The following is a 26,330-nucleotide window of genomic DNA, read 5'->3' as shown; positions in this document are numbered from 1 at the left end:
AAAAACCAGGCAAGCTACAGGAGGCTCTTGAATTAGGATAGTGAAAATAACATTAGAAAGGGGACTGCTACTCTTTTTATTTACATTTTTATTTTTATTTATTTATTTTTATGTGGTGCTGAGGATCGAACCCAGGGCCTCATGCATGCGAGGCAAGTGCTCTACCACTGAGCTAGAACTGGGGACTGGTGCTTTTAAGAGACTGTGAAGACAGAAGAAGAGATCCAGTCTGGTTGAAGATTTGACTATTGATGAAAAGAAAAAAAGATGCCAAAGTTTTGAGCTTCAGGTAGCCTTGAGGTCAAATCCTGATTCTGGCTTTGGCCATACTAGCTGCCCAATACTTACCTACTACCATTGTGATCTTGCAATTTATCTAAACCTCAATTACCTCCTCTGTAAAACAGGTATAATACTACCTACCAAAATAAGGTCAATGCAAAGATTAAAGTAAAAGTATAGCCTTAGCACAGTGCCTAGTATGGCAATCACTATTGGCAGAGGAAAACCGAATATTAAAAACGTGAGACTGCAGTAAAGACTTTGGATGAGGATCCAGTCTTCCTACCACAGATAGCTCCACTCAGAGAAAAAGGGCTTTGTAAGAATTTGGCAATTTTATGAATAATCTCAGAAGAGGATAACCACCCCCATTTATCCCTGATACAAATTAGATTGTGCAATGCGCTTTGAGCTAGGAGCCCAAGGCAGCCAGGCTTCTTGCTTACTATTTTAACTTACTTAGTCTAAGACAGCTGGGTCTATAGTGCAGGCGCTGGCCTAGCTTAACTCTCATTTGCTGGTGAAGGAAAAGCAAGATAACATCCAGACGGATTCAAACGACATGGATAGGCAAGAAAGTAGGAGAAAGGATTCATCTTCCCCCAGGAGGAAGGGAAGGATTGTCCAGGTGTGTTCACCTTTGATGACAAGAAATCAAAGACTGAGAGGTCTGAGTTCTTAGTGAATCCAGATTTAAAGTCAAGTAGTTAGTGTAGATAGGCAAATTGGGTCTGATATTGAGTCTAATAAAGAAAATGGCGTCCAATCTGAGCCTGGGGAAATCAGAACTACACCTGGGAGCCTGAAATGTTAATAGGCCCACCAGTTTTCCATCTTTGGCCTTCCCACCTGCATCCCCCATCACATGCAGGATAGAGGGAAATAAGCAAGATAAAGGACAGGAATGTAGGAGGACAAAAGAAGACCTTATATATAAAAGGAATAAGACCTCCCCATCCCAAGATACAGCCTTTCATCCCCTTCTTCCGTGGGGGAAGTCTTCTCTGCTATCCTTTAATAAAGCCTTTTACGTTCCACTCTACTCTTGCCTCTGCGTGCTTCTCTGGTATTATACTTCAGCATTTGGGGAATCAGGACTCCTCACAGTAACTGGGGTATCATTAGGCCACAGTGTCCCTGAAGCCAGAATTAAGACAGGCCGTCAGTATAGGTAGGTAAATGGAGTCAGGTCGGATCAAGGAGGCCCATTTTGAGTGAGTCAGGGAAGTTGGAGACTGCCCCCTGAAGGATTGAAACACTAATTCCTTGGGAGCCCTTCCTCCAACCTAATCAAGAACCTACCCCAGCGCCAACCTGTTGCTAAGGTAACCTGTCCCAGGAATTGCCCCACCCTAGAGGGAGCTATAAGACTTTTACTTAATGTGGCTCCATTTTACTTAAAGGGGCTCCATCCTGCCCTGCCCCTTTCAGCTCCCCGCTTTTCCCACCTTTTGGGCATCCCAGGGAGCATTCCTGGGCCTAGTCACATTGGCAGGAAGGAGAAACATATGGGTAGAGGGCAGGGGAACAAAGGAAGCCTAGGACACATAAAAAGGCAGAACACCTCGCTCCTGGGGAAACCAGGATGCCAGCTATGGCCCCCTTCTTCCTCCCAGGAGAAGTCTACCGTTACCTCTTATTAAATAAACCCTGCTTTATCTGCTTGCCTGCGTGCTTCTCTAATGTTCAAGCTTCAACTTGTGGGGGAGCAGGACTGTCACCGATGACCGGCGGGATCATCCCTAGGTGTTAGGAAAAGGAGGCCACGAATGTCCTCGTTCCGCCCATCTGGGTAGGACCAGAGGAGTGGGACGGGCACAGAGGAGGTGTTTCCTGGCCGCGCACCCCACACCCAGCCCACAGCCTCCCGACAGCCGCCCAGAAGCCACGCTGCGATGCCCTCACCAGGACCCAGGTGGCCTCGCAGCTGCAGTTACTTCCCTTCCCGCGGCTCCAGTCTCGGAGACCCGGCCTCCAAATGGGGTGGGGTAGGTCCTTTGGCTCTTCTCCTCCCAAGCAGCAAGAAGCATGTTTATGGGACACTTAATGAGATCTAATAAAACGGCTGATAACTTCGGCCTCCGGAAGCATGGAGTCCCTCGCTAGGTAGACGCCACCGCGGTGACTGACAAACCTGAGGCAGGGCGCTTCCGAGAAGGCGTGTGCCACACGGTGGCGCCCAGACCGCTCGGACCACGGAGACGGGCGGAAACCATGGCAACCCTTTGAGTCGCTCCTGGCCGTGCGCGATGACGGCGTGGGGAGCGCCCGATTATGACGCAGGGAGCAGCGAGGGCTCCGCGTTCTCGCGTGACCGCGGGCGCAGCCTCCGGGCCTCGCAACAGCAGCAACGGCAGAGGCAGGCGGGGTCAAGATGGTGGCTCCGCGGGCGGGGGAGGCGGTGGAGGGAGGAGGAGCCAGACCATAGCCAGCCGGAAACACCGACACCCAGAGGCCTCCCGGGGAGCCGCCGCCGCCGCTGCCTCAGCCGCCGCCGCCTCCGCCTCCGCCGCCTGCTCCAGCTCGGGAGACGCGAGCGGGCGGCGGGGCGGGCCGCGAGAGACAGGAGAGGAGGGAGGGTGGGGGCGGAGTCGCCCGCCCAGCCCCCGCCCCGGCCGCGGTCCCGGGCTCTGCCCCGCGCGCCCGGCCCGGCCCGCCCAGCCCCGGTGTGGCAGCGGCTCATGGCGGCGGTGGGGCCCCCGCAGCAGCAGGTGCGGATGGCCCATCAGCAGGTCTGGGCGGCGCTCGAGGTGGCGCTCCGGGTGCCCTGCCTCTACATCATCGACGCCATCTTCAACTCCTACTACGATTCCAGCCAAAGCCGGTTCTGCATCGTGCTCCAGATCTTTCTCCGGCTCCTTGGTAAGGAGACGGGGCGGCCCCCCGGCCGAGACGTGGCCCTAGCGGCCGGCGCGCGCGCGCGCCTTTGGTAACCACGGTCTGATGCCCCAGAGGGGCCCTTGGCGGGGCGGCGGGGGCAGGAAGTGGCACTAGTCTCGGAGTTGACAGCCGAGCGGTCTTGGCGAGGCAGCCCGCTGGAGCGTGGCACCTGAGAGGGGCAGCGAGACTGCCTGAGCGCGGCTCCCCGCCTGCTGCTCTCCAGGGGCACGAGTGCCCGTTTACCGCGTCCTCTGCGGCAGCCTTGGAAAAACACAGCGACTCTGCTTGTCCTGGTCTCTCTCTGTGACCTTGGACTTGTGCCAATGTGTGGGCCTCAGTGTCCCCCTTTTTAAAATGCAGTTTTTGTGTGTTGTCACTTCTGCATCCGCGGGTGAAGTGTCTGCGGTAAATGACATCCTAGCCAAGGAGACAGGGTTTTGAATGTCAGACCTTGAAGCCATTACCAAAAACCCTCACGATTTCTTGTTAGAAGTGTGCTTCTAACTAGTCCTAACATTTTGCATGAAGAAACGGAGAAGACACTGACATTTGCAGCAGGGACTTCTGCATGTGGATGGAGTGTCAAAAGCATTTTATGTTTCACTCTCCATCTCCATCTTCACGTACATCACCAGAGTGAGAAGCATTTTTGTGTGTGTAAAAGAATTTTTTTCAGTAATCAAAACTTGGCAAATTTTATTGATGAGGTAATTCTTGTGATCAGTCTTTAGCCGGCTAGTGCTTTTGAAGAGTTGCTGAGGGCCGGCTGATACTGAGATCCTTATCAACCCAACTGATTCTGAAAGAATCACAAGCCATCTGTTGCTTTATGCTTACAAAAAAAAAAAAAAGAGTGACGATGAAGATTAAATTTTTTTCTTAGCAATAAGTAACATTTTACAATAGTCTGGGGCTTTACTTTTTCATAGTATTTTCATTGATATGATTTAACCTAACTATCAGACATCCCTCAGAGGTCGGTGGTTTTATTCTCATTTTACAAATGAGGAAACTGAGGGTCATAAAGGTTAAGTGTTTTGCTGTTGGTACACAGCTGGTATGTGTTTGCCAGAACCTGGGCTTAAATATCCTTTGACATTAAGTATGGTTTACTTTCCTCCTCAGTATGTTGAAATTCAGATACAGAACGGTATACTAATGCCCACAGGCTTATCTTAAAACTAAACCCTGTAAATGTGGTGTTTTTTAGCACAAGGCTTTTTAATAACCCACTGGCTACTTAATTCCAACCATTCCTACTTTCCTTCAGCAAAGTGTGCTATCACTGTTATTAGTAGCAAAAATAGGACTGTGTTTGATAGAATTCTGCATATTCACTCAAGAAATAGTGGAGCCACTGCCTTGAACATCCTTATGGCATAACTACAGATTGTGTGAGAACCCTAAGGGACCTGGTACTTTAGTGCAGAACTCTGTTGAGCTTCAGCCTATGCAGCTTTAATAAAAAAGGAGTGTTTTCCTTAATTAAATCATTTGTAATTTAAGAACATTAAGCAAAGTAATCTGTTTTACTTGTGCTTTCTATTTTTTTTAAACAATCATGGAAGTTTTGTATTTGAAAGTTTACAGAAGAACTTTTTGGTGAGTTACTTAAATGCTCTGTATCTAGGTTGTATTCTTTTTATAAAGATGGATAATGGTGGTATCTCTTAGGGCTTAGAACAGTAAATGAGTTAGGATGTAACCTTTTAAAACAACACTATGTAAGTGTTAGCTGTTAGTAACCTTCTTTACTTTAAAAAAATATTTTAATGTTTCAGTTAAGATCATACATTGTTACATATATTTTGGTCTTTTGAAGACATCAGCAAAATGTTTATTTGAAAATTTTGACCTCAGAATATTCTCTGGGTCAGTTTTTGTGAGGAATATTTTTCAAATCTATCATCTTGATTGTTCCTTATATCGTGCCAGTGTAATTGTGCTAATTTTTCATGTTTGTAAGAATGAAAGTTACTGATTTGGGTGCTAAAACATTAACTCTAAATAAAAGCGAATATATATATTTTTTAAATGACAGGCAGGTGTGTAAAAGATACTAATGGTAGGGTTGGGGTTATAGCTTAGCCATAGAGTGCTTGCCTCACACATGTGAGGCACTGAGTTCAATCCTCAGGACCACATAAAATAAAGCAAATATATTTTTTTAAAAAAGATACTAATGGTAGTTGAAATTAATTTTTCTTTGTTTTTTTTCCTCAGTTCTAGTCAGAACTTATCAATCTCACCTTTTCACACATTACCAGTTTTTTGTTGTTGTTGTTTTTGTAGTGTTTGAAGTGTTTATTCCTCTCTGCCTGCAAAAGGGTACAGCAACTGTACTTTGAGTATCAAACTAATTAGAGATTTTAGCAGGTCAGAAGGTAAAGCATCTCATTTTGGAGCTTCAGATAAAGTCATAGGACATTATATAGAATGTTTAAGAATTTAAAGGTCTTTTAAAAAATATTTTAGTGTATTTTGTTGTTGTTAAGGTGGACACAATACCTTTATTTTATTATGTGGTGCTGAGGATCAAACCTAGTGCCGCAGACTTGTACTCGTTCAACCACTGAGCCACAACTCAGCCCAAGGCTCTTTCTTAACAAGTGTTAAATGCTAAATGAAACTCAGTTCAGAGCAGCATAATGCTGAATGAGCAAACTTATATCCAAGACAGAAAATGCAAGCATAGAAGTTTGTTTTAATAGTATTACTCATATGGTGGTAGGTAATTCATTGAGTTGGCAAAGGGCTTTCTAAACATAAAAGAAAACTCAGAAATGACAGGGGAAATCTCACAAATAAGAGTACATAAAAATGAAAAACTTATTTATGGCAAAACAAAATAAAAAATCTTTGGCTGGGGTTGTAGCTTAGTGTGGTAGAGGGCTTGCCTAACATGAGTGAGTTTGATCCTCAGCAAAGGCTTACCCCCCCAAAAAAAAAATCTTAAAAAATGACAAACTGAGGGGAAAATAGTAAGAGTTTTACTGTCAGTTAAAAAAATTTTAAAAACCTTATACTCACATGGGCCTTGCAGTTCACAATAAACAAAATACACGTGGTCATTAAGCAAAAGAAAGCATGACTTAGCCTCATCTAGCATTTAAGAAATACATTCATATTAGAATTTCACTCGTTAGATTGGTAAAGAGTTCACGTTGTGATTAAAAAATACTTTTGGCAAAGTTATTATTTGAAAAAGGAAAATTTATATGGTTTTGGTAGGTCCTAACTTCTGTATAAAATCATTTGGCACTGTCAACTTGACATTTTCTCTGTACCTTTGAACTCATGGTTCTAGTTCTGTGGATTTGACCTAGAGATTATAGCTGTACAAAGGCTGTGAGCAAGGATACTCATTTGAGCACTACTGGAAATAATAACAACAAGAAGCCCAAACTTTAATGTGTATTAGATGGAAGTCTGTTCTTTGTATTAGGCCTTGCCATATGATAGAGTTCTTGAAAAGAATGAGAATTGTTATTTGTGGTACTGAATGACATAGTTAATTTTGGTGCTGCAGGTGTTTCTCAACAGTGGCACTGTATTCATTTCGGACAGGGTAATTCTGTGTTGGGAGGGTGCTGTTCTGTATATTGTAGGATTTTTCTTCCCACTGTATGCCAGTAGCACACCCCCAACATGCACACACACAGCCAAAACTGTGTCTAGATTTTGCTGTAAGTTCTCTGAGGGGCAACTTCAGCCCTTGTTGAAAATAGCTAGGATAGACAAACCAGTAGTACAGAATACACAGTCCAGAAATAGACCGTCAGTCTATATATAGAAACTTGATGTGTTTCAAGGTAGAATTGAATCACATTGAGTTAAATATGGTCTAATTAGTGGTCATTTACTTATTCACATGGAAAATATTATACTGGACCTTACTTCATGTCTATAAAGTCAGTTCTTTGTGAACCTAATACCTAAATGTAATATGCGGACCTTTAAGTTTTTAGAAGAAATGTGGATTTTTTTCAACCTTAGCATAAGGGGGAAATACTTTTAAAATACATAAAAGCAAATGTAGAAAATAGATTGATAAATGAGGTTAAGATTAGAAACCTGTTAATCAAAAGACAGCATCCCCCAAAAAAGCAAAAACAGAAGGTGTGTATATATGCATGTGTGCTTAATAGTTTGTCAAGATGTACAAGAAACTTAGTAAAATAGCATAATACAGAAAAAAAACCCAGTGTTTATCCTATTCTCACCAACCCAGAATGCTTCACTTCTGGTCACCAAAATGTGTATGTGGATTTCTCCTTACTATCAACCAATTCTGCAACACATTCTTCAGGGATGACCACTGGGTGTCCTTAAATGTAATGCTGACATGTATCATCAGAACCCACTGGTTGTGAGTTCAGTTTCTCAAGCTTGCCTCTTAACTTCAGGTACCATTCACAAACACAGGTTGTGGCATGTGTTTCTGACCTGTGATCTATAAATCAGGGTTTCCATGACCCTCTCCTGGTTCACTTAGTATGCTAAAGCAGTTCACAACTCAGGGGAATGCTTTACATACATTTACTATTTATTATAAAAACTGGACAATCAGATAAAAAAGATGCATAGGCCAGGGAGGACAAGGGGAGGAGTATGGCGCTTCCATGCCCTCTCTGGGCCCACCACTCTCCAGGAACCTCCATGTGACCAGCTCTCTGGAAGGCCGCAGGACCCAGTCCTTTTGGGGTTTTGTGGTAGTTCCATTATGATTATGATGGTCAATGATTGATTAAATCATTGACCACTGATTTAGCAACTCGACCTTCAACCCTTCTCACCTCCTCAGGATTGGGGGGTGAGAATGGCACCAAATATTACAGGCTTTTAATCGTTTGGTTGTCAACCAGTCCCCATCTGAGCCTATCCAGGAGCCCCTCAGCCATCTCCTTAGTATACAAAACAGTTTTGTTACTCTGGATTCAAAAGATTTTAGGAGCAATGTGTTAGGAATCTGGATGAAGATCAAATATAAATATATATTTCACAGTACTATAGATAAGTAAGAGACTCTTAGAAAAACTTGGTTAACTCCTCATTTAATGCCACAATAGGGTTTGGCTTTTTCTTTTTTTTTTTTTTCTAAATCTATGTTTATGTACTTACAATAAAAACACACTTGTTACAGTTTTAGTTCAAAGGCAAAATTTCATTTACTTATTTATTTATTGGTAATGGAGATTTAACCAGGGGTGCTTTACCACTAAGCTATATCTACAGCTTTTTCTATCTTTTATTTTGAGTCTTAAATTGCTGAGGCTGGCCTCAAACTTGTGATCCTCCTGCCTCTGTGTTTTGAGTTGCTGGGATTACAGGTGTGCACCAACATTCTGAACACCCAAAATCAAAACTGTCATGAATAAAAGACTCAGAATATCAGGGTTTAAAAACTAAAATGGGAGCTTGATAGCAAATTTGTCTTTATGATATAGTTTTTTCTTCATCAAATATACTAACAGATTAACAACCTCTCAAGATGCTTTATTTACTTTGTCCTAAATTTCATTGTTTGGGGCTGTGTTGGGTAAAAGTACTATTCACATTTATTGCTGTGCTTCTCTCTATCAGATCTTGAAGTGTTTTCCACAGCTTGCTTTAGATTGTTTTAAAGTTATTTAAGGGATCTGAAGAACTGTACATATCATACCTTATTTCCTTTTAATTTTTATTTATTTATTTTTTTGGTACCAGGATTGAACTCGGGGTACTCAACCACTGAGCCACATCCCCAGCCCTATTTTGTATTTTATTTAGAGACAGGGTCTCACTGAGTTGCTTAGTGCCTTGCAGTTGCTGAGGCTGGCTTTGAATTTGTGATTCTCCTGTCTCAGCCTCCTGAGCCACTGGGATTATAGGTGTGTGCCACCGCATCCGGCTCCTAATTTTTAACCATAAGTTTGAAGAGGTTGAGAGTGAACAGATTTAACACACACAAAAGAGTTAACAGTTGTGTGAATGCATGGTGGGTTTTTTTCTCTCCTCGTTTTTTCCTCATTTTCTTATTTTTGTTTGGTTTTGGTAATCCAGAATCCAGATTGAAAAGGTCCTGAACTCTTTCATGAATTGAGTTCATCCATAGCAACCTCAATGAAACTATGGTCACTGGAGAATTGGACTGAAATCCCTGAGTTATGGTTTCTCTGTGTCCCAAGGTGGTTTTTCTTTATAAAGCTGGTCATTTATAAGTCTTACTAAAAAGCTATCCCTGGACTTTATTTTCATAGACCTACAGGATAAATACCAAGAGTTTCACGTCTAAAGTTGTGAAAATGCAAGGAAACTTTGATATTATTAACAGTACTCCCTAAAGATCACCAGAGAGATTGTTACTTTGAAGACTTATTACTTGGAAAGTAGATGTTGTTTTCTGTAAAATGAGAGCTGATTCTTCCCACATCTCAAATATAGAAGCATGAGTATTAGAAAGACAAATAAAAAAACCTCATCTACCAACCAACTTTGGGTAGGAATTAAAATAAGTATGCTAATCTCGAAATGTTTACTCATTATTATACCTTGGGAGTGTGATTTAGTCAGGAAAGAGTAGTTCCAGATTGTTACTTCCTAGGTCATATCCAAATGTTGAGGCTGTAGTCTCACTACATTATTTAATCCTATCCTATCCTTTTTTTTTTTTGCTTTGGTATATTTGCATAAAGCAGAATGATACTATTTATCCAGAAGTGTCTAACACCCAAATCATTCCTTTATTTGAGTGTAAAAATCACCTTCTGAGAAAAAACATGAGAATAAAAAGGATTGGTTATAAAATTACAGCAAAGCTCATGAATAGTCACTAGAGATGATTAATTTACCAACTGGAATAGCACGTTGACAAAATCATTTATAGTCCCTGTTGACTTTCTCCCTTTTTAAGTGGCATAAAATAGAACTTTTGTTTTTATTTTGACTCAACTTAGAAGATTAGTTCATCTTTGTCTCAGGAACAGTACTGAATTTTATTTTTCCACATAGAGAAAGTAAGATCACATATAGTATATACTAGGCACAGTTCATTCCATTTCCTTGTTACCTTGCATGGAAAAAGTTTCTAATTCTTAAAAGAAAAAGAAATCCATTTCTACTGAAAGCGCCCAGATCTCTGCTCTTTGGGACCATACTAGAGGCCTATTGGGATCGAGAAGCAGGTCATTATTATTCAGAGGATTATGTACCGGTCATTTGTGTCCTTTTGCTTTTTTCACAAGTGACCTATAACACAGACACAGGATAAATTTTAAGTCTATGGGCAAAGTCATCACTTAAAGCAACTGGAACATGCCCTGGCTTTTACATGTAACATGTTATGAAATGCTTCTACTGTAACATGCAGCCTCTTTCTTGATAACATGAAGTACAATGGCCAGGCAGGTGTTTAATTGGAGTTTGTCATTTTTTTCTGTATCTCAAGGTATGGTTTCTTAACTTTGAACATTATGAAATTATGAGCCAAAATAAACTTTTCCTCCTTTAAGTTCATTTTCTCAGGTATTTTGTCATAGGCAAAACGTTAACTAACATATTCGTACATTACAAGTGCAAAACTCAAAACTTCTAAAGCCTAACTCACCTTAAAGTAGAATGAGTTTTTCCTTGTGATTTCCAATTTCAATTGAAGGTACTGTTATTATTCTACAGGCCCCACATCCTCAAGTTTTACCAATTAGTTCCTAAATTCTACCAACATCTTTTCCTCTCTTAATGATACCAATCAGTTTGCTGGGGCCGCTGTGAGCCAATCATCAGCTGGCAGCTGGAAGTTTGCTGGCAACTGGAAGTTTACTGGGGCCCCTTCGGCTGTGGCTCTCAACAATCTTTTCCTCTCTTAATGATACCAATCAGTCTGTATCTAAAAACTCATCTTGTACAAATCCATCCTTTATTAATTTCTTTACTCAAAATACATTCTTCAGTGTCTCTGAAATTACAGTCAACCAAAACCTACACTCCTTGTCTTGGCATTCAAGGATCCAACTTGCTATTTGCTTTAGAGGGGTATTGCTCTCAATATACGCACACATGCACATATATACAAATGTGTCACACTTGTTTCCCACACACATTCCTTACTCTACCATAATTACATCCGTGTTTACAGTTCTCTCTCTGTCCCACCAACCTTCCCTAAACTGACTAGTCAGATTATCCATTCTAGGAATCCACTTTCTTTGACAGTGACTTTTCCTTCAGCATACCTACAGAATTTAAGTGAATCACTTAATAGTCGTGCACTACCTGAAATTGCAGTTTGTACTTATCTGTATCATCTATCTTATTAAACAATAGGTCCCTGATAGCTGGCAAGGATTCCATCTTGTGCATCAATGGATCCCTCAATCTGTGTTACAAAATAAGTTCATTACTACTCACTGGAGAAGTAAATGGTTCTGTCACCTGGATTATGTTTTTCAAAGGCATTCACAAAATACAGGCTGCTTGAAAAATCAAGTTTGTGACAATGCAGAGCTGCTCATCATGTGGAAGAAGACGGAGATGAGAAAGGGTGACCAGGGACAAAATATCCCCTTGAAAGGGCATGCCCCCAATGACCTACTTCCTCCAACCAGGTCCCACTTCCAAAAGTTTCCAACACCTTCCAGGAGCCCATTAAATGAAGTGTCCATAGATGGATTAATCCATTCATGGAGTCAGAGCCCTCCTGTTCTCATAGGATCTGATAGGACCCAAAGGTCCTATCTCTGAACACTGATACACTGGGGACCAAGCCTTAGACACATGACCTTTTGGGGGACATTTAAAATCCAAGCCATAAGAGAGTTGAACTAGGTGAATATTTGGATGTCATTCCCAAAATTAAAACCTTGTAAAATGTGTCTTATTATAATCTCATTTTTTAATTATTTATTTTTTAGGTGTAGATGGATACAACACAATGCATTTATTTTTATGTGGTGCTGAGGATTGAACCCGGGTCCCGCCCGTGCTAGGCGAACGCTCTACCGCTGAGCCACAGTCCCAGCCCTATAATCTCATTTTTAAAAGTATTTTTTGCCATCGAACAAAGAAAGGTGGGGCCACTATATGTCATCAGGCTGTTTATATGATAGTCACATGTGGAGTGGAGGAGAGGAATGTTACTATTATTATTTTTTAACGTGTTTTGATTTTCTGAAAGTTACTTGTATAATTTGAAGAATAAAAAGGGTTGGCTATTTGAAGAAATTAATTCAGTAATGCATAGAGAAAAGGGAACTTTGCACTTTTGAAATCTGAAGGAAAATATGTTTTAAAAAAAAAAGTGAATTTGGACCCTTGGATAATGCTCAAATTTAAGGATCAGGAAAAATATAAGAGCTGGTCAGGATTCACAACTGGAAGAAAAGGAGGAAATTAAAACTTAAACTTGATTTCTTGAAGATTTTTTTAAATGAAAGAATTATAAGATTTAATGGACCAAGTGTTTTCCATTTTGGATATTTTTAATTAACAGTTTTAGATGGAGTTAAATTTTCAATGATTATGAAATTACAAAGGACATATTCTTCTAAGTTTTTTTAACTTATTAAAAGATACATATCCTTACAAATGTGTCCTGAAGATAATTTAGGAATTTCATGCCTGACATATAGAATGATGGAATTTACTTTAGAAATTAGAAAAAAAGGGGTGAGATTTTAAAAATTATTGTTAGGTTTGCTTTTTAACCTTGACTTTACAAAACCTTATTGGCCCTTAAGCCTAAGTTGTCTTAAGGCTTAATTTTCATAACTTTGGAAATATTCATAATTAAGTAGTAATTATTAGTATAAAACACATTTCATTCAAATGACCTTTCCTTTTTCTTTTTTAGGTATATTTGTATCCAGTATTGTTCTTATTTTGTCACAGCGATCACTTTTCAAGTTTTACATGTACAGCTCAGCCTTTCTACTAGCTGCAACTTCAGTGTTGGTGAATTACTATGCTTCTTTGCACATTGACTTCTATGGTGCCTACAACACATCAGCTTTTGGAATTGAGCTGCTTCCTCGAAAAGGGCCCTCATTATGGATGGCACTCATTGTTTTACAGCTAACATTTGGAATTGGATACATCACACTACTCCAGATTCATTCCATCTATTCACAATTAATTATTTTGGATCTCTTGGTTCCTGTAATAGGCTTAATCACAGAGCTACCCTTACATATCAGAGAGACTTTAGTTTTTACCTCTTCATTGATTCTCATATTAAATACAGTGCTTGTCTTAGCAGTGAAACTTAAGTGGTTTTATTATTCCACACGATATGTTTATCTTTTAGTGAGGCACATGTATCGAATTTATGGATTACAGTTATTGATGGAGGACACATGGAAGAGGATTCGTTTCCCAGATATACTTCGAGTCTTCTGGCTAACAAGGATTACAGCTCAGGCTACAGTGTTAATGTACATTTTAAGGATGGCAAATGAAACTGAGTCCTTTTTCATTTCTTGGGATGATTTCTGGGACCTCATTTGCAATCTTATAATTAGTGGATGTGATTCTACACTAACTGTCCTGGGCATGAGTGCTGTAATTTCCTCAGTAGCCCATTATTTGGGACTTGGAATATTGGCCTTTATTGGATCAACTGAAGAAGATGACAGGCGGCTTGGCTTTGTAGCACCTGTTTTATTTTTTATTTTGGCTCTTCAGACTGGTTTAAGTGGGCTAAGACCAGAAGAGAGACTTATTCGCTTAAGTAGAAACATGTGCCTTTTATTAACTGCAGTCCTGCATTTCATCCATGGAATGACAGACCCTGTATTAATGTCTCTCAGTGCCTCCCATGTATCATCTTTTCGTAGACATTTTCCTGTTCTGTTTGTCTCTGCTTGCCTGTTTATTCTTCCTGTTTTACTTAGTTATGTTCTTTGGCATCATTATGCACTAAATACATGGTTGTTTGCAGTTACAGCCTTTTGTGTGGAACTCTGCTTAAAAGTAATTGTTTCTCTCACTGTCTATACACTGTTCATGATTGATGGCTATTATAATGTCCTCTGGGAAAAGCTTGATGATTACGTCTACTACGTTCGTTCAACAGGCAATATTATTGAATTTATATTTGGAGTAGTAATGTTTGGAAATGGGGCTTATACTATGATGTTTGAGTCAGGAAGTAAAATTCGGGCTTGTATGATGTGCCTACATGCCTATTTTAACATCTACTTACAAGCAAAGAATGGCTGGAAGACATTTATGAATCGTAGAACTGCTGTGAAGAAAATTAATTCACTTCCTGAAATAAAAGGGAGCCGCTTGCAAGAAATAGATGATGTATGTGCAATTTGCTATCATGAGTTTACAACATCTGCTCGTATTACGCCATGTAATCATTATTTCCATGCACTTTGCCTTCGAAAATGGCTGTACATTCAAGATACTTGTCCAATGTGCCATCAAAAAGTGTACATCGAAGATGATAGCAAGGATAATGCAAATATCTCTAACAACAATGGCTTTATTGCACCCAATGAAAATGAAAATCCAGAGGAAGCTATAAGGGAAGATGCTGCTGAATCTGACAGGGAATTGAACGAAGACGACAGTACAGATTGTGATGATGATGTTCAAAGAGAAAGAAATGGAGAGATTCAGCACACAGGCGCCGCAGCTGAAGAATTTATTAATGATGACACTGACTGATTAAAATAGCATTTACTAATCATTGAGGTATTTGTTTAAAATTCAGTTCATCCAAAATGGAGTAATATGCTTCACTTCAGTGTGTAACCAAGCACAAAAACAGTATCAATGTTGAATCTGTGAATGGTTTTCCGTTTACTGTGATGTGCTACTGTAAATATACCTCTTTAATTACTTCTGGTCTCTTTGGTGACCTATTTAAATTTGTGTACATTATTGTACATAGAATAAAATGTTTTCACGTTTTTATGACAAAATTTGAACAAATAGCTTTTTAATAGATAAAATAATCATACAGTGCGTCAACTGTGCCAAAAATTCCTCAATGAAATTATATAATGTATCTAACTCTGGACCCTAGTTTTTCTTTAAAACGGGTGGGAGAATGAAATTGCAAATCGGGAAATCACATTAAAGTCAAGGAAAGACAGTTTGGATCAGAGGAGAAAGGCTATAGAATGTTTTAGAACTAAGAGAAAAATGAGCTAGCTAGATGCACCTGAGAACTTTTTTGAACTTGGAGTAGCAATGTAGTTGAGCTGGGTTCAAAAGTCATGAGACAGAGGCTGTAAAAGTTGAGCAATAGGCTTATATCAACTAAGCTTTGATATAGACCAGAATGTACTATTTAATTTTTAGGTAAAATCAGTCATTCTGTTTGAAGTATTATAAAATTGTATTTTCATACTTGATTAGCTCACACCTATTTTCATTGTGTAATCTAATCATTTTAAACTAGAGCATTAAATATTAAAATCTTGATATGATTTTATAGATAAAATTGAAGATGATACCTATTTAGATGACATCCAGAGAATTTTCTTTATTAAAACTTAAAGTCAGTTTTATCATGAAATTGTAACATACATGATGGAAAATGGAAGATATACCAGTATCAGGAAAAAAATAATTTAATGGTGTTGTTATAGAGTGTATTGGCTAATTCAAGTGGATCTTCATCTCTTACTGCTGACATTATCTCCAGTATTTGACTAAAACAAAACAAAAAAAGGATGGTTAAATTTCCAAGCATGTATTCTGTTCTAAAGGTATATAATATTTTTTTTCACATAAAGGAAGACCTTGTACTGCCTTTAACAATAAGCTTAACAGTTGTTTTTAGCAATATCCATAGAAAAAAACTTTGTAGCAGCAATTAGAGACAAAGTGCTGAAGCTGACTTGGGTAGAAATAGAACCAAGAACAGCATCAAATAAGTTTAAAATTGGCCTTCTATACCGTGTGTACCACAATCATGGTGTTAACCCAGCAGAAAGGAAGCATCCTTTAAAACTGTAGGTCATAACACTTCAGTGAGTCATGATGAACATTTTAAAAATTAGGAGGATATGTATATTGCATGTGATGAGGGTAAGTACTTTTCTACTTTGGGTTCAGTTTTATTTACATTTATTTGTATATAATGATAATTGGGAGGACGGCACCCCAAATTTTCTTTATACAGACTTACTAACCCACTGTTTGAAGAACTAGTCCTTTAAAGATACCGAGAAATGGCTACATAACCACTAAGAATGACAGCAAAGGAAGAATAAAGTGTGGTTGAGGGTGAGGGCTTTATGTTCCTATACTTTCTGTCCTGTAAGACAGAGAATAGCCCATGGGTCAGTCTATCAACTTTCTTTACCTAAAATGATAATTGTCAGTGTTTCCTAACTATTACATATTGGTAAGATACATGAATTAGAAGGTTCTAGTGTAAATTAAACATTTAGATACTCTTTGTAATAAGTTTTCTGTTCCCTTTATGGGTATCTTAACTGTGAACACCCAAAGGAATTGGTAATACAAAGTGTATGGCAATCTTCAAACATCTTTTGCCATCTAGTCTATTTTTATGTGGTTTCAATAGCCTAAAGCTGAAGTTATTTTTTTTTAAATTTTTTGTAGTTATAGATGGACAGAATGCCTTTATTTTATTTATTTTTATGTGGTGCTGAGGATTGAACCCATTGCTTCACACATGCTAAGCAAATACTCTGCCACTGAGCTACAGCCCCAGCCCTGAAGAATTCTTAAAAAAATAATTAAAAATGTATATTATCCTTGAGAATTTAATGGTTTTGTTTATATAGCACACCAGGCATAGGTTTTCAGTTATGCAAGATCTGTACAATCCCTACTACCTATCTCCTTTCCTGTCCTTCCCCACACTGATTACTAATGATACCTTAAAATCATGCCATTCTCCTGTTTGAAATCCTTTGGGTCCTGATAAAGTCAAATCTAAGGTTGTCATAAAGAGCTGGACAATCCAGCCTCATTCTGCTGCCTTCTACCTAATCCATGCATCCTACTTATTCCCACACTAGGCTCCTTGCTGTAGATCAGCCAAGTCTTTTCTGTGTCTGCCTTTGCTCAAGGTGTTTGTCTTTGACTGGCCTAACTCCCAGTTATGCTAAGTAAACAACTGAAATGTCACCTTAAAGCACTCCTAGTTCCTTTCAAGGCAGACAGTTGCTATGTCTCTGGTCCCAGTTAAATTCGATATGTGCCCATTAACATGATAAAACTAGCTTTCCTAGTTTGTTATAAGATTCACTGTAGCTTTTGACACGAGTATTTTCATGTGCTAAACTTATAATAAAATGACTCAAGTTACTACATTTTAGGAAATACACTATGAAGTTCTGCCCCCCTTGTTAAATTTTTTTGATTGGGAAAAGGAAATTCTTTCATTTATCATTTTGTTCTAAGGCTTAAAGAAATGTGTGATTTCCTAAGGTTGTCAAATCATTTAAAATGCAAGTATCATTTAAAAAAGGTCTGCTAAGACTAACTGATTACAAACAGCAGCAATGAAGTTACATAAGAATAAACAAGGTAAGGTGATATGAATAGTTTTTAAGGTCCTACAAAATGATAGGTGACCAATTAGATTTCTTCATTGCTAAATTAAAAGTCACTGAATTGAGAGAAAGTGAATATAGGAGCTAACAGCAATAGGTACAAATTCAGATTCCTCCAACTCACTATTAAAATGACCTTTGACCTGAACTTTAACTTTGGGTCATGAAGATGTGTCACTGCAGATTCATTATTTCTAACATGTACCATTGTGGTGTATGTTTGTTAAAGACTGACCTGAACTTGACTTGGATTTTATGAAACTTTGAATTTTGTTCCTTGAGTTCATTTTGTAAGTGGCATTTGGTGGTTATTGTCAATAATTTTTAAAGACCATAACAGCAAAACACTTACGTTATATGACAGGGTTCATTTCTATCTTTTAAACAATACCCATTTTCCCATTTCTTTTTTGTAGGAAATGAAGTTTTTACATATTTTGATCCAGCATGTGTATTTTTGACTCCACACCAAGGTGCATCTAGAGTTAGGTAAAGAAGTGTCTGTTAAAGGGTTTACTTTTTAAAAATTGTTTTCTTATGAACATTATTAAACAAATACAAAACCTTTTAAGTAACAAGCCATGACTTAGCTTCAAAGTAGTGAAATTAATGCATCTGAAAACAGTTCTAAGAAAAGATAAAATCCCAAAATTGCATTTTAAACATTAAAACTCACTTTTATGTTATATTTAACAAAAGACCTTAACCTAACAAATATTGTAAAATTATACATGCTTTAACAAAAGATCTAAACCTAAAAGAAATACAATTCTAACATGAAAACATTTGAGATAAATTTCTATAGTGCCACTTCTGAATGTGAAACTGGCCGTGAACACTACTTTGATCATTATAATAGGTTACATATTTTACAAATATTGTACTTTTAATGAAATCTTCTCATTTCACGACATCCCAAGGAAATAAAAGTAATTTCTCCAGAGTGGCTCCATCTGAACTTTAAAGGCAAGGTATAAAAGCCTTGAGCCACAACATTTAGATAAATTTTAGCTTTTAACTCTTTTATTTTAAATAGATTCTAAAATCTTATACAAGTTTTCTCAGTTTACTTTAAAAATGTGGTAGAAGTAGACATTATAAATAAGACATTTGTTAATGTTTTTAAAAGAATTACTTAGGTAATTACTTGTATATTTAGTTGTAGATGGACACAATATCTTTATTTTACTCTAAAAACATATATATATTTTTTTCATGTGGTGCTAAGGATCAAACCCAGTGCCTCACACATGTAAGGCAAATGCTCAACCATTGAGCTACAACCCCAGTCCCAATTTTTTGATTTAATTTGAAGCTCTGGATGAAGTCCTGAGTTAGATTCCTTATTTAATTAAATATTCATATAATTACAACCTCTTTGGTTATCATGGATCCTGACACACACATACCCCCCACTTATTTGTGTTTTTGAAGTTTTCAGGCTTAGCCAAATTTCTAAAATTGAAAATAAAAACCACTTGCATAATTCTTCACCAATTAAAATAAAATCTTTGGGGAAGTATAACTGTTGAAGCTCAGCATGCTATTTTAGGATATTTAGCAGTGATGCTGAAGTCACATTTCCTTCTCTAGCTATTTTCTGGAGGGTAGTAAGTATGGTTTAATATGAAAATATCAACTTACCAGTTTCAATCATTAATTTTTCACTAGGTATTGACTTCAAGACTTCCAAATTAGCCTCAGTTTTCAGTGAGCTTAAAAAAAAATAGTGTATATTTACTTTAAAGGTAGCATTTAGTGACTTTTTCATATTATAAACATTTAAATTTTTAAAAACCAAAACCCTGTAACAAATTTATTTTCAATGTACTTTTGAAATTTTTGTATATGTACACTCAGATTCTTCACAGAATCCAAATTTAAATCATTTCAACTAGATCTCCCTTTAGAAAGGATATTTTTTTCAGGTTTATCAATTGATTTTTCAATAGTTTTTCTGTATCAGTCTAAGTAAAAGCTTAACTTTTTAAAAAATTTATTTGCATAACTGAGAGGTATTCATAAGGCAGTTAACTTTCATTTTATTAACTTTCATTTTCAGCCCCTGAGACACTGGATTACTGCTCCTAATTCTTCAGCATCCTTTAACAGAATTAGGTATCTGTACTCTTGCCATGGTTTCTTATAAAAAGGACGAACTCCACTCTGAATCTGTCCATGGCTTCAAGACATGCTTTAGGCCAATGTGAGGAGATGACCATAGGCAATGTACCTTTTTGTCATCTGGATGGCATGATAAGTACACATGCACTGAGGAGTTGCTACCTCTTCAGCCTGGGTGCCCAGAAGGAAAACGCAACCTGTGGCAGCCAAATTCCAAATGATCCAAGACCAATGATTGTGGATCTGAGTGCAATTTGCCAGTGAGGTTTGGGATGGTTGACGATATAATTTGATGACGAATAATACTGTCCTTGTATTTTAAAATAATTATAAATATTAAATCATTTTTAGAACAGTTGTATGTTCATAGCCAAACTGAGCAGAAGGTAGACATTCTAGGTAACATCTCATGCCCCCGTGTAAACACAGCCAACCACACTCTAAAAATCCACAATACAGTGGTACATCTGTTAGAATTAATGAGCCCACATCAAAACAACATCATGGCCCATAAGCCCACAATTGACATTATGGTTCGCTCTTGGTGATATACATTCTGTGGGTTTGGACAAACAACATAGATACATCATAATTTCATCTGGAGTAGTTTCACTGTCTAAAAACCTTCTGTGCTCTGCCTATTCATCCCTCCCACACACCATTCTTAACCCTGGAAACCACTGATCTTTTTTACTACCTCTTGAAAGTCATCTCATCCAAAAGAACAAGGAAAATAAAACAGTAATCTTTGGTGAAATCAGTAAACATTTGTTCTTTTTTTATTCTTTTAGTGAACAGAAAGGAGGAGGTAGGGGAGGAGGGGACAAGAAATCAAAACTAGTAAATATTTGTTAACCTTGAACCACAACATAGAAAGCACATGGAGAAATGATAAATGACATGTTTAAATGCTTTTAAAAGTTATGTGTCTGCAGAGACACACATTAAAAAGAAGCAAACCACATTTCTTAAGAACCTGAGAATGAGATATAGAAAGCTAGGATAAAGCAGGGGATAGAAATAAGAGTTGTTTGAAAAGTCTGGGTAAAGAAATGATGGGGCTCCCAGATTACTTATCTATGGTTGAGGAAGGAGGAAACCTAAATTAGAGAGCGCATCAGAGAACAGTAAGCACAAATGAGTAGAGTGCAGGGGTGAGGTGGGCTGAAATGAAGACTGACTGCTGTGGGGAGACCTCTAATCCCGTCTTGCTCCAGGACAGTGTCAGGTACGGTTGTCAGTCCCTACCCCACTTTTCCAGCAGAGACCAGAGGATCCCTTTTTGGAGAAATGAACCAACCAGAAAAAGATCTCTATAAAATGGTATTTGGGAATCCCTAGTGGAAAAGTCAGTTCGCCATCTGAGCCTCCCAACTGATGGACTGTCTCCTACAGCACTTCCAAGCAGCTATTTTTTTTTTTTAATAGACAAAGAAGAAATGCCATTGAAGAAAGCCCCAATGATGAGAGAACAAAGGAAGAAATAAAAGCAATCAAAAAATTTTCAACTATAATTCATATCTTTAGAGATGAGAGATGAGAACTCACTGCATCTGTTAAGACTGGTATTTTAAAAAGCTTTCAAAGACTGAAAACAAAAAGAAATATTTAATTTTTAAAAGGTTGAAAATAAAGCACTTTTTATAAAAAAGCAGAAATACAGATGGAAATTGTAGAATAAAAAGAACATCAGATTTATCAATCTGGGATACTAAAAAAAATATGAAGAAAATTCTCCAGGACTGATATAAGCCTCCAGCTGGAAGGGGCCAGTAAGACAGCAGCATAAAGAGGGACCAGAAAACAAAATAAGAACATCAAAACACATCTTTGTGAAATTCTATAATACCAGGCATAACTAAAATCTTCCAAAGGAAAAACAAGGTCCCAAGAAGACACAGGGAATCAATATATCAACTAACTGTTCACTATCAACTAGAACCTACTGATCAAACAATGTAAGTTCTCAGTGAAAATGATTTCTCATGTAGAATTTCATGCCCAGGAAAACTACCAACCAAAAGTTGGTAGTTTCATTTGCTATGCAGGAAAACTTTTAAGAATACAGTAAGTTCATTTAAAAACATGCAAAAATCTCAAACACTTTACTTCTCATGAAAACTTTCTTAGGAAACAGAGGATTTAGACCACCAAAACAAGTAATATTTGGGGCCTCAAAATAGGAGTGCTATCAGACAAGACACTAGTCTAAATTGAAACAAAAAGAGCAGGGTATGGAACTAATGGAGCTATCAGATTATCTAGATAGATTTCCTCATGGAGAAACAACAGATAAAAACATTTTGTAGAACTGTGGCAAGTATTAGAGGGCTTCAAATTTTGAAGAAAACCAAGAAAAGTTACTTCAGAAAAATAAAAGTGGTATACCAAATGGATCAGCAGTCAAAATGTATATAAAGACATAATGAAAACATTGAATATGCATAAACTCAAAAATTCTGAAATAACTACAATGGAAGGAATAATGGAGGTGGAGTTAGTGCGGGATATAAGAATTCCAGTGCTTATAATGAGAATAGGCAAAGGGGATGAATCAGAAGAGTAGATGCACATAATCTGGAAATACTGACATACAGCGAAGTGGTTGCTCTGGAAGAGCTGACTTAGAGGCTGGGGCATGCTGGGTGGGGTTTGTGATAGTTGCTTATAAGTCTTTAGTCCTACTTGACTTTTTAATCACTATGCATGTATTCCTTTAAATATTAATTTATAAATTAAACCAAACCATGAATTTAAATATAAGACTGGGCACAGTGGCACATGCCTGTAATCCCAGTGGCTCAGGAGGCTGAAGCAGGAGGACAGAGTTCAAAGCTAGCCTCAGCTAAAGCAAGGTGCTAAGCAACTCAGTGAGATCCTGTCTTGGAATAAAATACAAAATAGAGCTGGGGATGTGGCTCAGTGGCCGAGTGCCCCTGAGTTCAATCCCCGTTACCTGACCCCACACACACCCCAAAATGTGAAAGAGGCATCTAGAACATTTATATACTGAACTCTACAGCAAATAATTCCATTATTCTATTCCCAAAGATTTTAAATTATTTAATCAGAAAAGCGACATTGGAAAGAAACACTGAAGAGGGAAAGCGAGTCTTGTACTATACTATGATTTATTTTAATAAGCTACACTGACATCCTGTGAAAAGATCCTGGCGGAAGCTCTTATACATCTGACACAAAACCAGCCCAAGCTATGCCAGTGACTGCACTGGTGTTTGAGGTTTAGTGTGGGGTTACAGCAGAAAGGTCACAGAGCCAGAAGCCAGAGGGCACAGGTTCTTACACTTGGGAGTAACTTTATACCTGTTTCTTAACTTATTTAAGCCTGGTTTCTTAGCCTACAGAGATATATAAATGATTGTCAAAGAATAACCTTTCTCCCATGATCAGACATGACATATATATGTCTATACAATGCTATAAACCATACATTTTAAATAGATAAAATGACTTGGGAATAAATTGGATTGTTAGAAAAAGCTAGCTGCTGATTTTGGCAGACTGTTTCTATTATTAGAACAGAGTAGAAGTCTAAGACTTTCAGGCTTTCACTTGTAATGGTAAATAGTACTGTTCCATTTCTTACATAAATACTAAAATTCTTGGGCCAGGATCAATGAAAAACACACATACTTTAATAAAAAATATCAGCAATTCATTGTAAAACAATTTAAGAAACATGCTTAACATAAAAGTTAAAACAAACAAAAAACCTTAAGAACGTACCAACCATTAAACCCTATATAAAGATCCAAGTCAATCAGAGCAGCTGCTGCTTCCTTGGTACCATCAAATGAATGCACCTAGGGACATACAGGCATAATTTTATTATAATTAATCTTTAAAATTCTACATAACACTAAGACTTCCTAAGCAAAAATAATAGATGCATGTAAGGGTTTAGGGATCATAGGGTTTCAGATGTGGTAGCCCCTACAATTTTAATTTTCACTAAGGTTTCACAATTACAACCTATTGTCATCTCCAGTGATATGGCAAGGGATTAGCTGGCTAGGATTTCTCTCTAGAGTGCTGTGTTGGTGTCTGCACCAGTATCACCATAGAAGGGCAGTCATGTTTTCAAGCTTGGAAATGTCATACCACTATTGAAAACACTGAATTTTTCTGTTTTGAGTATATTTTTTCTAGAATAGAAAAAAATTTAAGAGGCAAGTTTTAAGAAGCTCTATAAAGAGGTAAGCTTTAAAAATGTAAATTGTTACACAGTCAATAATATTGACTTAGCAGGCAAAAAGGAATGAGATGGTATTTTTCACCTTTAAAGACATAGGGGTTCACATGTAGTTTTTCATTCTTCAGGTATATTTATGTAATCAATAATAACAAATAACAACAGCACTTCCTTTGCAAACAAGATGATGTCACATAACTGCTGAGTCCAGAGAATCTGAAACATACTATGGCTAACATCTCCCAATAATTAAGAAATTTGTTACACAGCTCTCCATAAAGGGATTATTCTTTCCCTCACATTTTTAGTCGACTAGAAAACACAACCTCAATTAATGGCAAAATAATTTTAAATGTGACTCTTCATAAACCATTTTAGAAAATTAGTTAATTCTTTGGTAATTTCTTTTTTACTAAAAATCAAACATTCACATTGGATTTGTTGTTGGTGGTGTTAATTTTTTAAAACTACTATAGAATCATCCAAGTAAAAGCTTACTTAGAAATAAAGCAAATGGGAGAGAGGTGGAGTCTGCAGGCCATAATAAGTACCACTGGCTATGCAAAGGGCATTAAAACCTCTCAATTCCCAGGTACAGTTCCAAAAGGATAAGTTAGAGAGTCAATAAATTACAGAGAAAATGTACACAGTAACATTAACTCCAAAGCGATATAGAATACATACATATAACAAATGGTACAAAAAATGAGGCAAAGGCTAAACACTGAGAAAATGCACATGAAACTCAAAGATAGGCACCCATACATAATGGGTGCTCAGGGCTATTTCCTCTCCCCTTGGTTGGCACAGTAAACTGATTTTATTATACCTGGAATAATGTTTTTTTGTTTTGTTTTGTTTTGTTTTTTTTGCTAGAGAGTCACTGAGACTCTCCTGAAATTGTATTTGAAAATCTATATATCTGAACATTTTTCTAAAGTGAATTCTCAAAAAGAGTCCATGATTTGAAAAGACTAAAAATCACTGTCATTGATTCCTGAACTAGGTGATAGTCAGATGTTATTTATGGGAAATGTCTGAAAATCAGTGACTGAAATGTCCATATGGGAGCACTATTTCAAGTGAAATATAAATTATAGAAAGGAAAATGAGTCTCTAGATCAGAGTCATAATAGTAAATAAATACAATTAATCAGAAATTAAGAAAACAAATCTGAAACTAATAGTAAATATTTTAAGATATTATACAAATATATAAGTTTCTCAAAATTTAAACTGAAGAACATTCATGAATGGCTAATGGAAGAGACAGAAAAAGAATATCATGCGTAGCATCAGAATGTGTAGAAGTAAATTCATGGGGTTTTCCTGTGAATAGAATTTTATACTCATTCTTGTACATTGAACAAAGAAAATATAATTGAAACAGTGTGGTTTCTGTGTTTCCTACATCTGACCCATAAATCCACTAGTAAACTTACATGTCTTTCAAATAATGGGTGTAGAACTGACATCTGAATTACTTTACAAGCCACACTTATTAACCAAGATGTTTTTGTGTATCATAAATTAAAGACAACCATTCTATACTTACCACCCCACCTACACACCGATCTCTATTTCTTTTCATTATGTCTGTGAATTAAAAATAGAAAGAACTTATAGGAATTAGCTTGATTTTTTAACAATTCTTAAATTCTAAATGAGTTTATTTTTAACTCACCTAAAAACTCAGTATGTGAATTTCGACAATGAAGAAACATTGGTAATTTTGTTTTTTCTGACAGTTCAAATTGTTTTTCAAAGTATCTGCATAACACAAAATATTTTCCTATTAAAATTTTTATTTTAGCAAGAGAAGGACTATTATCAAATGATTTTTTTAAATAAGGAATTTTATTCTCTAGAAATGATAGCTCTAAAATAGTGAATTCAGACATTAAAACATATCAGGTTTAGCAGAGGGCTTCTTATAACACATTTTCTGGAAAGGGAAACTACAGTTTCTGGGATTAAAAATTTATTTTCAGAACTGTTTGTTAGGTTTTCCATCATAACTGCTTAGTAAGCAGGTAGCATTTTACTAATGATTGTTAGAAGAGATGTATGGTTTATAATTAGCATGATGGCAGTTGTTCCCCTGAAGAACTACTTTTAAACTAGTGTCTCAACCAAATCCCAGCAGATGAAACAAACATCCCATAATCCATGAGATCCAGACCCAGAGCAGGTATTAGTGGTAGAGAAGAACAGGAGGCTGCAAGCCCCCTACCAGTGGGGCCGGCTGATCACCAGACTACTTTGTGCTAACCACTCTAGGCTACCCAACCCTACAGATCCATGAACTAAGT

The 26,330-nt window shown here is 37.5% G+C and overlaps 2 protein-coding genes across 5 annotated transcripts in view; one reads left to right on the top strand and one right to left on the bottom strand.

Moving 5' to 3' along the window:
• The first annotated feature begins 2,621 nt into the window (after positions 1-2,621).
• Positions 2,622-15,078, top strand: Rnf139 (ring finger protein 139). Its single transcript, XM_026406955.2, has 2 exons — positions 2,622-3,144; positions 12,989-15,078. Exons 1-2 carry the CDS (start codon positions 2,964-2,966, stop codon positions 14,809-14,811), a joined length of 2,004 nt encoding a protein of 667 aa, XP_026262740.1. The 5' UTR covers positions 2,622-2,963; the 3' UTR covers positions 14,812-15,078.
• Positions 15,079-15,613: 535 nt separating this feature from the next.
• The window catches only part of Tatdn1 (TatD DNase domain containing 1), a 32,644-nt gene continuing 21,927 nt past the window's right edge, over positions 15,614-26,330 (bottom strand). For all 4 annotated transcript variants that reach the window (XM_026406980.2, XM_077801458.1, XM_026406975.2 and 1 more), the window contains 6 exons: positions 25,703-25,788; positions 25,574-25,614; positions 23,553-23,629; positions 19,326-19,396; positions 18,034-18,160; positions 15,614-15,803 (listed from right to left, as the gene is read on the bottom strand). In XM_026406980.2, coding sequence (XP_026262765.1) covers positions 15,707-15,803; positions 18,034-18,160; positions 19,326-19,396; positions 23,553-23,629; positions 25,574-25,614; positions 25,703-25,788 — 499 coding nt within the window. In that variant the 3' untranslated portion in view covers positions 15,614-15,706. The remainder of the gene's footprint in view (positions 15,804-18,033; positions 18,161-19,325; positions 19,397-23,552; positions 23,630-25,573; positions 25,615-25,702; positions 25,789-26,330) is intronic.

This window comes from Urocitellus parryii, chromosome 7 (genome assembly GCF_045843805.1).
Source record: "Urocitellus parryii isolate mUroPar1 chromosome 7, mUroPar1.hap1, whole genome shotgun sequence".
Taxonomy (NCBI): domain Eukaryota; kingdom Metazoa; phylum Chordata; class Mammalia; order Rodentia; family Sciuridae; genus Urocitellus; species Urocitellus parryii.
This window is presented reverse-complemented; position numbering and strand designations above follow the sequence as displayed.

Excerpts from the sequence above, each read along its gene's own strand:
- Rnf139 (XM_026406955.2), top strand. The coding sequence starts at position 2,964 with ATGGCGGCGGTGGGGCCCCCGCAGCAGCAGGTGCGGATGGCCCATCAG. Across the intron at positions 3,145-12,988 it reads GATCTTTCTCCGGCTCCTTG|GTATATTTGTATCCAGTATT; the intron begins GTAAGGAGACGG and ends TTTCTTTTTTAG.